The 12537-nt window shown below is 36.1% G+C and overlaps 1 protein-coding gene across 1 annotated transcript in view; it reads left to right on the forward strand.

The window, feature by feature from the left end:
• The window catches only part of EYS (eyes shut homolog), a 704807-nt gene that overhangs the window by 281396 nt on the left and 410874 nt on the right, over positions 1-12537 (forward strand). Inside the window, exons 24-26 of the mRNA XM_058801756.1 lie at positions 4111-4207; positions 5339-5446; positions 6031-6176. Of these exons, the coding sequence (XP_058657739.1) occupies positions 4111-4207; positions 5339-5446; positions 6031-6176 (351 nt within the window). The remainder of the gene's footprint in view (positions 1-4110; positions 4208-5338; positions 5447-6030; positions 6177-12537) is intronic.

Consider the following 12537-nt stretch of genomic DNA (forward strand, 5'->3'; position numbering starts at 1 on the left):
ATCTTTCAGGTGGTAGGCAGGCTGAATTCTTGACCAGTTGCCTCTGGTGGTTTTGCTGTAAAGTTGGGGGGTTTGGGGTTTGTTTCTTTTTTTGTTTTTTTTTTTTTTTTCATTATTTTTAATTTCATAGCTTTTGGAAGCACACAGTTTTAGAGAAGAGTAAAAAGAACAGGAGGTAGCAACATTTGTCATCACAGCACACAAGTACACAAAAGCTTTGTCATCTTATTTATCCTCATTGCAGCTTTAAAAATATAAAGCTAGAAACTGAGAAGTTGAAAAACTGGTTTTTGCATGGGGCTTAAGGTTAAAGCCATCAGTTTTAGGATGTAATGAAATTATGTGTATTGTTCCAGGGAAATCTATAAAGAGGACTCATCTCTAAGGAGAAACAATAGCAGCAGTTTTTACTGGAATTATGCATTCTATTTTTTCTTTGTCCTTTCTAAAAGCAATACATTCTTTATGCTTCAAGGCAATTTTTGAAGTCCTTGTTTTACACAGATTTTCCCTGGACTTTTTCACCTCTTTTATCAGTCTCCTGTCAATAGCTTTCCCATGACACCTACTCTTTGTTCTAGATGCTAGTGATCATTTTTATTTGGTCTATAGCATCTTATAGCTTGAAATTTGAATCAAGGCAAAATATTTTTCAGCCAATGCCTGAAACAAGGCTAAGTGAAAATTCTCATAATGTAGAAAATTTATACTACCAAGCAGAAATAATAAACATGTGATGAAAAACATGTTATTCAAATTGGAGTTTGCCATTGTCAAATTTCTGAGTCCTTCAGTGCCAGTTTCTTTTTCAGACGTGTGCATACATAATTTACAGAGGGAAATAGCCTTTTTACAGTGCCTAATATTTTACACACCTCTGATTTTGATTCATGTACCTACTTATGTTATGCTGAACAACCTAAGTACCTGAACTAATGATTATGGGACTGCTATTATATCTCTGCTGTTTGCAAACATTGGTTCATAAATAGTTCATGGTAAGGAGAGAAACATCTATGGTACTGTTCTGATGAGCAAAACAGCAGAGAGATCAGGGCAAAAGAATCCCATTAGAATCCTGTTACCTGCAGAGGTCAATTTCATAATATTTCTCTGCAATGGAATAAGGAGATGGAAATGACCATAACTGTGACAGCAGATATTTAGCTGCATATTCCATCACTTTGCAACTCCCAGAAGCCCCATAGACAGAGTTGACAACTGCAGGATTTCCTATATTTCAGAGAAACAGAAGTAAAAACAGCATCTGTCTCATCTTAAGTAACAGCTATCCAGATGTTCCTAGACTTCATATCTTTCAAATAACTTTCACGCTACCTGAACAATTAAAAATAGAGATAAATAAGATTTTATTTTGTAACACTGTAATAAGGAACTGTAATAATTTTCAGGTTTTTTTTCATCTCTGTTAATTTCTGAAAGTCTTGAATATGTTATGTTACTACAAAAATTAACCTTACTGAGATACTTCCTCAAATGTATCTACCCATATTCAATACATTCACAAATGTTTTAAACTAATTATAAAGCTAAAACATATCTATATCTGTGAGTTATTTATAATGTTACATTGGTTTACCTTCAGTGCGTCCTTTTCAGTAAATTTCCATTTTCCCTGCCCATTGACAGCCTTCCACTCAGTAATCAAATTTAGTTTTAGAAATTTCAAACATTAAAACTAAAAGAGAAATTGCAGATGAGGAAATTGACTACAAATAGTCTTATGAGTCCTAATGTCTTACCTTCACTAATGCCCTCCAATTTCTTTATTAAACCAGTGTTGTTAATTTTTCTGCTCTTACTCAGTGGCACTGAATGGCATGTATCAAACACCTGCTGAATGTTTTGTGTGTCAGTGACTTCTGCCTACTCACACAACCAGGCCTAGAATCTAACTTGGTCCATGGTTTACTAGTTTATAGTTCTTTTATCTTTCTTTTTTTCTTAATCACAGTACAGGCAGGAATAGATGAAGGTTCAGGAGCATTAAGATGCAGATTACACGTGCTACAGATAAGAAAAGTATTTGGATGGTTCGCTCTGGTTCAGGCTCATTTGCACATAGTAAACTAAACCATTCAGAATACAATTTTTTCTGTGCTGAGGGATATATTTCAAAACAGAACACTGAGACAGAATTTTTCTTGCTATTATGACCATTCTTTTACAGCTTTTTTGGGGGGATTGGTGGGGATTTTTTGCTGGTTTGTTTTGGACCTTTTTGTTTTGATTTAGTTTTGGTTTTATTGTTGTGTTTTAATTTTGTGAAACGTACAAATAGAAAATAAATGACAGTATCTTTTCACGCTCAAGAAATTTCTAGAAAAAAAATAATATCATAACAACATAAATTACTATAATTGAAAGGCTATTTTGAGAAATGTTCCAGGCTTTATTTTCCCAGCTTTATAGTGACATTGCTGTGAAATCTTCAGCAAATATTAACAGTTCATTTCAGTCAGGCCCAAAAGTTATTGAACAGAAGTAATCCTGATAAGAAGAAAATACCAACTCCTTTGATGTGTTCTCATGTTTAGATCATATATTGGAGTACCAGCAGAGATTTCTTTCTACAGCTTTCTTTGGAACTCTGACCAAGACACTTATTTCTTCCAGTCAAGATTTTCTCTAGACAAAAATAAGCCATACTATTCTAACAGTGGTCTTTCATTATTTCCTCACCTTCATTAAGTACTTTGAAAACCACAAATACAAAAAACATAACGAAAAAATATTATTCTTATTGGGGTATCTAAAAAAATACAGTTAACAAATTTTGCTTATTGTTTTAATAAAGAATTCAGTAGAACCTTTGCCGTATTTATAACAAAATTTAAAGTTGTTTCAATTTAATTTTTCTATATCAGTGATGTTCAAAATCACTTGGGTGAACTCTATTTACGGTCTTTAGGCAACCTGCAATCAGCACTCACATATAAGTAATACAATGCAAATAGTTTTCTCATTGCAATGGTTTCATTTCTCCATCAATTGAAAACAACTACATTGAATTTGTGCAAAATTCAACTGAGTAGCTATAGTTTCTCCATGGTATGTATAGAATTTCACCACAAAGATGCATGTAGGAGAACACCTTTTTATGCAAATGCTATAAGATGCAGTGTGCTGTCTAAGAGCAAAAATAGGGTTCATGTATCACTGAAAACTGTCTTATTTCATTTTAGTACATACTCTGGAACACTTACACAGGCAAATGTAATGTATTATGCAAGTGATGTACTGTGCAGATAAGACCTTAATCACATTTTGTCTTCACTAAATTTAAAACCAGTTGGTTTTTTTCTCAGCTACTGACTGCTTTGAATAAATGTGGTCCTCTAACTTCCACTACTCTCTAATATATTAATTACTGAATTAGCTTTTAGTTTCTGACTTTGTCCCACACTCTCCAAGAAAGTTTTTCTGTCCTTTAAAATGGGTTGCATTTCTCCAGTATATTTATCCAGATGCTCTGTCCAAATCTGCTCTCTCTGATTCATTAAAGTATGTTGAGACTTCATATACTGTCTGGAAATCAACTAGCTGAAGCTAAGGAACAAAAATAGTTGAAGGAAGTTCTTTCAGGGTTACTTCTACTTGTAGTTCTGATCTTAGGGTCAGTGAGCAGTAAGGGCTGGCTCCTTCAGAAGCAGCAGTCAGCCACGAGTCTGACAGTATGTGAATGAGGCACGGCAGGGCAGCACCAGCGGCTGTGTCCAGGAACAGCAGAGGGGGCCAGTCAAGGCCACAGGGAATGGGGCAGCTCCAGGGGCAAGCCAGGGAGCCTGTCTGTATGCCAAAGTCAGCGTACTGCACAGCTAGGCATTGGCCATGGCTGCAGCGCTGCTCAGTCAGATACCAGGGACAAAGAGCTGCAGCTTAAATGCCCCAAAGAGAAGAGGTAGCCATTGCTGATGCTTCTCTCAGGACTTTATTAAACAGCTTTGAGTGCAGCTGAAGCCAGCCACTTTCATTGTCTGAGTTAGTCCTGGGCTCAGATAGCCAAATGCCCATGAGAATCTGTGACCTTTTAATTCACATGAAGTAGTTGAGTTCATTCATTCACCATGAATGATATCTGTGTTTCAGGATTTGAGGGCACTTACTGCGAAGTTAACAGTGATGAGTGCATCTCCCATCCATGCCAGAATGGAGGCCTCTGTGTGGATGGGGTCAACCACTACAGGTCAGGAAAATTACTTGAATGACAGATATGATACATGGCTTTTTATCATCTAGCTTTTCCTTTTGTACTCTGAATGTCTAGTGTTTGCTGACCTTCAGTGAAGGGGGGCAGGGTTTGCAATGTGTTTGACAGTTACATTACAGTCTAAATCTTCTTGTGTGCAAAAGGTAATGCATATACACCATAAGTATGACCCCAAGAATTTATTGTAGGACTAATTAAAATCACAAGGACCCAATTTAAAAAAGCAGAGTTGTTAGTCCACTTACAGTAGTACAAACAATCTGAGTTGAAATCAATAGAAAAGCTTAATGAAGAATATAGTTATAGCTGTTACATAAGAAATCTTGCAATTATGTCTCTTTGATTACCCTTACAAAGTCTGTGTGCATCCTGTGATCAGTGATCTTGTTCTTCTTCGAGAACTGGCAGTCTTATTGAAGGTCACTGGCATCTGGAAGTCTTTGTCAGGAGAACTATGATGTTCACAGGGGGTTGTTTCACATCTTCCGTCAAGCTTTCTTGAAGCCTCTCACTTACCAGCACTCCCAAGTCCTTCTCAGCAGGGTTACTCTCAGTCTGCTCACCCCCCAGCCCATGTTGATATCGTTGCTTTGACCCAGTTGCAGCACCTTGCACTTGGTCTCATTAAATCTCCTGTAATTCCTAAGGGCCCACCTCTCAAGGTTGTCTTCATCCCTCTGGATGTCATCCCATCCTTCAGGAGTGGAACACAAAAGGCTATTATTTGTAACACCCTTGTCATCTCAGTGTCTCACACCCTTGCTGCAGATGCCATTCCAGAGCTGAAGCTATACCATGAGAGGCATCAGTCAGCTGGCTGCCGGGCAGGTGTCAAAACGAGAGAAAAGCAGCTCAGGCCAAGGTGAATTCTAAGTAAGCCCTTGCACAGTGGGGTCAGCACAAAGCCTGTGGCCTTCAGCTAATGATAACCAAGGGCTTCAGACACTCTACTTGTTGGTGCTTGTTAAAGTACTGCCCTTTGCAGTAACCAGTAAAAAGCAAACATGATTTTGGTACTATTTAATTAATACCTCCCAACATCTGCCATATTTTTCCTGAATTTTTGTAATGACCTTAAAAATAATATAGTGATAACCTTTTTGCTAGGTGCTCCTGCCAACATGGCTTTACTGGGACCCTGTGTGAAGTGGAGATTAATGAATGCTTATCAAGACCGTGCAAGAACAATGGAACTTGCCTGGATCTCATAAACGGGTTAGTCACTACTAAATTAAAAATTTCCCTGATTTCCTTATGTTAATTATAGGTTTGGATGGAACCTTCACCAGACAAGTTAAAATGTACTAAGCAAATGTTACTGGCTCAGTTTTTTGATTCCTATGTGATCTTAAAGAAAGAAGGAAAAATGTCTTTTGCATAACTTGTCCTTTTCCTCCATACTTTTACTTTTTTTTTGGGTTTTAATTTTGAAAAAGACTGAAATAGAAGAAAATTGATCTTGTTAGATTGGTACAAACCCTGTGTTCGTTCAACAGCACTTCACAAGTTATTCAGAGACTTGTGCCAGAAGATCAGTAGCCCTCAAGAAATTTCTTAAATCTTCAGTTAAAATTACTGTGCCAAATTGTTCTATTAATTTAACAAAAAGTAAATCACCCTCTTTGCTTTAGAAACATGGAAATTAGAAAACTCTGTTCATTATTTTAATATGGATGAGGATTAGGGACACCAGCTTGGCATCAGGAGATTCATATGGCTTTAAAGTATTGCATTCTTTAAAGATCCCATAGATCCCATTGTTACTTCCACTGACATACCTGATTTTTCTTTTTCTAAAGATTCATTTGTAACTGTGCACCTGGATACTATGGGTCTCTGTGTGAGATGGACGTAAATGAGTGTGAAACTTTGCCTTGTTTACATGGAGGCAGCTGCATCAACAGGCTTGGGGGCTATCGGTGTCTCTGTCTACCTGGATTTACAGGTATGATCTACTCTTACAGCCAAGCAGCTTATTCCACAGGTTTTGCATGGTTTTAATATTATAGCAAGAAAATTAATTAATCTCCTTATTGGAGGATAAATCAATACTAACTTAAAAATAGTTTTATCTAATTCTCCGGAAGTAGCTCAAGATTATTGATATTAAAACTTGAATTATAATTTCTTTAATCACCCATACATTCAGTTGAAATGAATGATTGTATAGTATAAAGAAAATTAATGTGTATTCTTTTTAATTCAGCCAGGAAAAAAACTATTACCATAGGTACAGAGTAAATTTTGCAAACGAGAATATGCTACCTGGTCATTTGAATTTGTACAGAACCATAGAAACACCTTGACTTTTGACCAATTTGATTAACACCATTGCCTTTAGCGCTAATCTGTACATTTTTGCAGAGTCAGGAAAAAATATTTAATAGGTAGAGATGCAGTAAAATTTCCCTAAAATGATGTTGACTTTTATTTAAATGTTCAGTGTGCTGCTGAGCTAGTTCATACACAATGTTTTGATAGATCCATCTTAAGCAACATGAAAACACATGGGATCATATGACTGCAGAAATATTTAGTTGTTTCCTCAAATTGAATAATTTCTACTTTTTTTTCTGCATAAAATTGTTTTTCCTATCTATCCCAGCCTGTGATGAATGCCACATAAAGAACAAGATAAAAAAGGATGCAATTTGCATCCACTGAACTGAGAGGAATGTAATTTTCTACACAACAAAGAACAAGTACAGTTATGGGAATTTCTATATAGCTGTGTATCCTTCGTCCATTCACCACAAATCTAAGTCCACATATCACTTGTGCACTGTTGTTCAAAATTATCCTTGATATTACAGCAAAAAATGAAAAAATATATATCATTTTCCTGCCGAAATCTTTTAAAGCCCCCCCTTGCAATATTTTCTTCAGATGGCCTGTGTTCTAAGTAGTCCTTCTTGGGTGTCACAGAAACTTCTGCAGTGGTGCTGCAGATGTAATTTCTAATAAATGTTAAAACAGTTGTATTAAACTTTCAGTGCGTGTTTTTGTAAGAATTCCTGTTATATTTATAAAAGACAAGACATCTGCACATGAGCACTTAGGAGATTCTAATTTGAAAAGTAACAAGCAATCTGCAGGTGTGCTTTTGTCTTGATTTTTCATTATTGACAAAGCAGTTTGACTTTAGTGCTTTTCTCTAACATATTTAACCAACAAGGATAATATGTTGGGTTTTGTTCTGGGTTTTTTTTGTGATTCTTTTTTTCCAATTAGCTGCAATTTAGGAAGAACTTTTCTTTCAAAGAACAGGCCCCTTTAAAGACAGATGACAGCATGAATTGTTTCCAACAATCAGTTAAATTTAAAAAAAGTTTTAATATGCTGAGAATTTTAATCATCAACTATTAAAATATTATACGCTTATAAATGAATGGAAACTAGAAACAAATTAAAATACATTGAATTGTCTGGGCCAAATTATGTTAGTATATTTCATTTTGTTTATTAAATCTTATTTTAAAATTACTAACTTTTATTAGATACTCCGAATATTTTTCCTGGTCATCATGTAATTTACTGTCTTAGAGAAGCCACTCTTTAGACACTAATCTCTGCTCTGTTGCCTCTAAAATTTTGGTATATAATGTATCTTTTATTTTAAATTCTTAAGTTCTTTAAGTTTAAAATATAACTTTAACTTCACCATGGATTTATCTTATTTTGGATTTATTTTACATTGTTCATAACTTTATTTCATTTTAAATAGATTAAAAAAATACTTAAGAAATAATTTGTAAACCATTAAAATATAGTTTGTTATCCACACTGCTAATATGAAATCTAATGCTTTGCATATCACATAGACTTAAAAAAGATGATCACTTTTCAGAGTAAAAATGCTCAGGTGTATTCTGACGTGATTTTACTGGCAGCAACAATGATCTTCCTAAGCTCTAAATCTCATTAATGCACCCTGACTAAAATCCTTACACCAGATACTTTGGAGAATAAAACTTTGGTGATCTGGGCATATAAGAAACTGCTTATTTCCTCAAGCAAAATAAGAAGTAAAGTGATTTCATAAAGCAGTTCTGCAAGTTCTGAGTAGAATAGCTCTTTACTCAGATCATGGCTGTTACTGCTTGTTGCTTGTAGGTTGGTGGTACCAGAGTGTTAAATATAAAAACACTAAATGGAAGCTACCTTGTGAGTCACTGAATCTAAAATCTGTTTGGTCTAGACAGCTATTTGTTGGCTGGAGTAATAAATGTTAGTGCTTATAACAATAACTGTTAAATTTATACTTCAAATCTAAAGAAACTAACAACTAAACCTTTTGTTTTCTAATGAGACTTAATGTACATGGAGGATAGATATTTTGAGTAAGAAAACACTCTGCTTCCATAGTCTTCTTTACACTAAAATAGCCTTTGAAATATGTATTACTCAGGGACTGCTTTTCTCTACATGATTTCAGAACACTTTGATTTTGTAAATGTTACCGCAAATACAGGAAATTTTTTGATAATCTAAGGATGCCAAAGAGTATGCAACAATTATTTTGGCTTGATAGGTTACCAAGGTTCTTTGTGAGGGAATCTGAAGATACACTTTAAACAAGCGGATGTTTTATGACTGTTTGTGGAATTATAAATGAAATGGAATTTAACCAGCAAATTAAAACTAGAAGCAAAATGTAATCTAGGAGTACAGCTATACCTTCATTGATGCAAAGCTGTCTGACACATTCTGAATGTGCATTCCTACAAAATTATAAAATTATATATCTCAATATTTCACTGAGTTTGATATTAAAAAAATTAACAAAAACACTGATATTAATTTCACTTCAAATTCTCAGTATAACGTGTATTGAAACACAATGTGTTGCGATCTCTTGCCCTGAAAGTCACTTTAATGGCTGAGGTGTTAACCTCTTCTTCTAAATCTTGCCACCTGAATAATCTTATGTCAAAATATAACCCAGATGATTCAGACATGCTTCAAGTGAAATAATTTTCACTAATGAAAAATTTATTATATATTCAAGTATAAACCATAAGTGTCTGGGTCACCAACTCTGCTGTAAAATGGATTTAATAAGAATACACGTTTTTGACTCTAGAACTTTGTTAATTTTTAATTGCTTAATTTGAAAATATTCTAGGATTACCAAACTGTGACTGTCTTCATTGAATGACTTGATCATTCCTTAGACTTTACTTTCTGGTTTTCTTTATTTGAGGCTAAGAAAACAATTTTAAGATCTCTTTGAGAGACTAAAGTGTTTGGGTTTTCTTTAAGTGCGTTGGGTTGACCTTGTCCTGATGCCAGCTGATCATCCAGCTGTTCTTTCAGTCCCTTTCATCAACAGAATAAGAAAAGAAAGTAAAGATGAAAAAATTAATGGGTCAGCAACATAGAAAGTAACATTGAGTGCACTCTCAGTAAGTTTGCAAATGACACCAAGCTGCGTGGCTCATCTGATCTACTTGGAGGGAAGGAATGACATCCAGAGGGCCCTTGCCACACTGGAGAGATGGACCTGCAGGAACCTCATGAAGCTTAGCAAGGCCAAGTGCAAGGTCTTGCATGTGGGTCTGGACAATCCCAAACTGGAACTCTTTGACAAGGAAGTCAGGTCAACATGGCACTTGCAGCCCAGAAAGCCACCCATATTGTGGACTGCAGCAAAAGCAATGTGCCCAGCAGGTTAAGGGAGGTGATTTTCCCTCTCTGCTTTACTCCTGGAAACTCCCACCTCTGTCTAGCTCAGGTGTCCCAGCATAAGAACAACACAGACCCTTTAGAATAAGTCCAGAAGAGGGTAATGAAAAAGGGTGAGAGGATTGGAACACCTCTCCTGTGGAGACAGACCAAAAAGTTTGGGGCTGTTAAGCCTGGAGAAGAGAAACGTTTTAGTGGCCTTCAAGTGTGTACAGGGGGGCTGTGAGAAACCTACAGAGGGACTCTTAAATGTCACATAATGATAGAACAAGGGGGAATGGTTATAAGCTAAAAGAGGAAGCTGTGTCTGTCATGAGGCAATCCCTGGTCTCTTCTCACAGAAGGTGCCTTGCAGCCCCTTCATCAACACTTTCTCACCTTCAGTCATTATTAAAAATAAGATTTCAGTGGCTAAAATAGAATGTGTGTTAAAGTGAGCTAAACAAATTCAAAATCCCTGTTCAAATGGCCAATTACTGGCTATCATCCAAAAGATGCCAAAAAATGACTAAGTACCATGAAGTCACTGATTTCAGTAATTTCTGCAGAGCAGTAATTATTCCTTAGCTTTAAATAGTTATTCTGTTAAGCACAGATCTCTCTTTCTTATCTTCCCTATGAGATGAGTACAAACTGACATTTGGAAGTGACTAAGTGTGTACTTAAGTTATATGGTAAATGAAGTCAAAATCTTAGCTTAAATAACTCAGCTTGTATTTTATCTTTTACGTCAGTTTTGAGGCCCAGTCTTCCTTATCATCAGCCTCAGACCTGGCTGTTCCTCTGATCTATGTGACAATGGAAACTGCTCCATTTTTCATACAATAGGTTCACCCAACAAAAAAGTCCCACAAAATCTAATCAGTTAAAAGGGAGAGAAGTTTACTTTGTCTTTTTGACCTTCCCAGCTGCTTTTACAGCTTTGTACTGCCAGTCAGCTCTGGTAGTGATTGCATCTGCACTCCTGAAGCCTCATGGTGTTTCTTGCTTTTGATATCTAGTGGAAGAAGGGTAACTACACTTCTAACTGAAGTGACCACTTATTTAGTCAGATAGGAGGAATGTAATGCCATGCTCCTTGAGATGTTAAAGCAAGAGGCAGCTTACATTAAAAGAGGCCAAAACTGACTGGCACACTGAGAACAAATTCAACACGCAGAATGACAGATCTTCATTTCTGTACTTAATGTAGAGTTTGTGGTGTCTGTCTTTTAGTTTTAATATTAGAGTATTTACATATGTTTGGGGAACTTTAGAAAAACTTTAGGTTTGGTGAACACACCATAAGAATGGCACAAATTTGCTTCATGCATTTTTCTGAGATGAGCTATAATGTCTGTGCTGTATTCTGATTGGTGAGGAAAGGAGGGGACACTTTTGCTGGACTTGTTGAGCTTGACCACTATTCAGGAAAGATGTCCTAGGCCAGAAAGAACCTAGAACACTAAGGTGTAATCTCATTGAGTATTTGGCCTGAAGTGACAAATCGGGACTGCTCACTGTCTCTCCTGGGAGCCAAGGTCAGGACACAAACATTCTTTTTCCTCTCAAAGTGACTTCTGGCTTACTAAGAAGAGCCTTAAGACATACTTTATACAGTTAAGTCTTAGTCTGGTAGCAGCTTTGCTTCTTTCCTGCTCCTCCTTGTTCATGAAAGAGTGTTCAAGAAGGTATGGCAAACAGGATGAATAAGAAACACCTGACTGAGCTCAGATGCAAAGAAGCAGCACACATTCAGTGAAAGGAGCAAGCACGAGCTACTTAGGAGGAATAGCCCAAGTTTGTAGAATTGAAATTAGGAAAGGAAAAGCTACACTAGAGCTGAGAATAGTGAAAATGTGCTATGCCATAAGAAAGCCTTTTATATACATTGGGAGCAGAAGGAAGGACAACAAAAAAGTAGACCTATTTCTCAGTGGGCTGGGGGACCTTGTGACAAAATGCATGGAAGAATCTGCGGCATGCAAAGCTTTCTTCAGGTTTTATGACTAAAGATCAGACTTAAGCCTTCCAGTGTTCTAAGCTTTGTGGTAGAGTTGACGATATTCCTTTTTAAACAGGCCTCCTGATAGAATATGATCAATTAAAAACAATCAAATTTTTGCCAATCTAGTTGTCCACCCTTCCAGACTATAAAGTCCTAACTTGTGTACAGGAATATTGTGGGAGACAGTGTCAAAGCCATGCTAAAATCATGATAAGTGACATACACTCCTAGGAGCTCCAGAGCTGTTAGAGTTGTTCCCTAACTATTACTGCTAACTAGGAGAGACTTTGTACTTTTCATCCAGTGTAACTTTGGAGGGATCTTTGAATGTATTTAAGTATGTCATTGTGCATGCTTTAAAGGAGTTTATTTTGTAAGAGTTACAAAGACCCAGGGGATTGAAATCTCAATTTCCACACAAATTGCTCTGCTACAAATACTGAGACAAGGGAACATTTAAGTGGCTCTAATGTGAGAACACCACAAAGGAACACTACATATCATAATGCCAGTCTATTCTTCTGTGACTCCATAATATTTCTTTGAGCTTTCTGTAAGTTGCAAATGTATTTAATATCCTTCATATTAAATTATTGTAGCATTTAGAAAATAAAATATTTTAAATTATATAAGA

Source organism: Ammospiza caudacuta, chromosome 3 (assembly GCF_027887145.1).
Source record: "Ammospiza caudacuta isolate bAmmCau1 chromosome 3, bAmmCau1.pri, whole genome shotgun sequence".
Taxonomy (NCBI): domain Eukaryota; kingdom Metazoa; phylum Chordata; class Aves; order Passeriformes; family Passerellidae; genus Ammospiza; species Ammospiza caudacuta.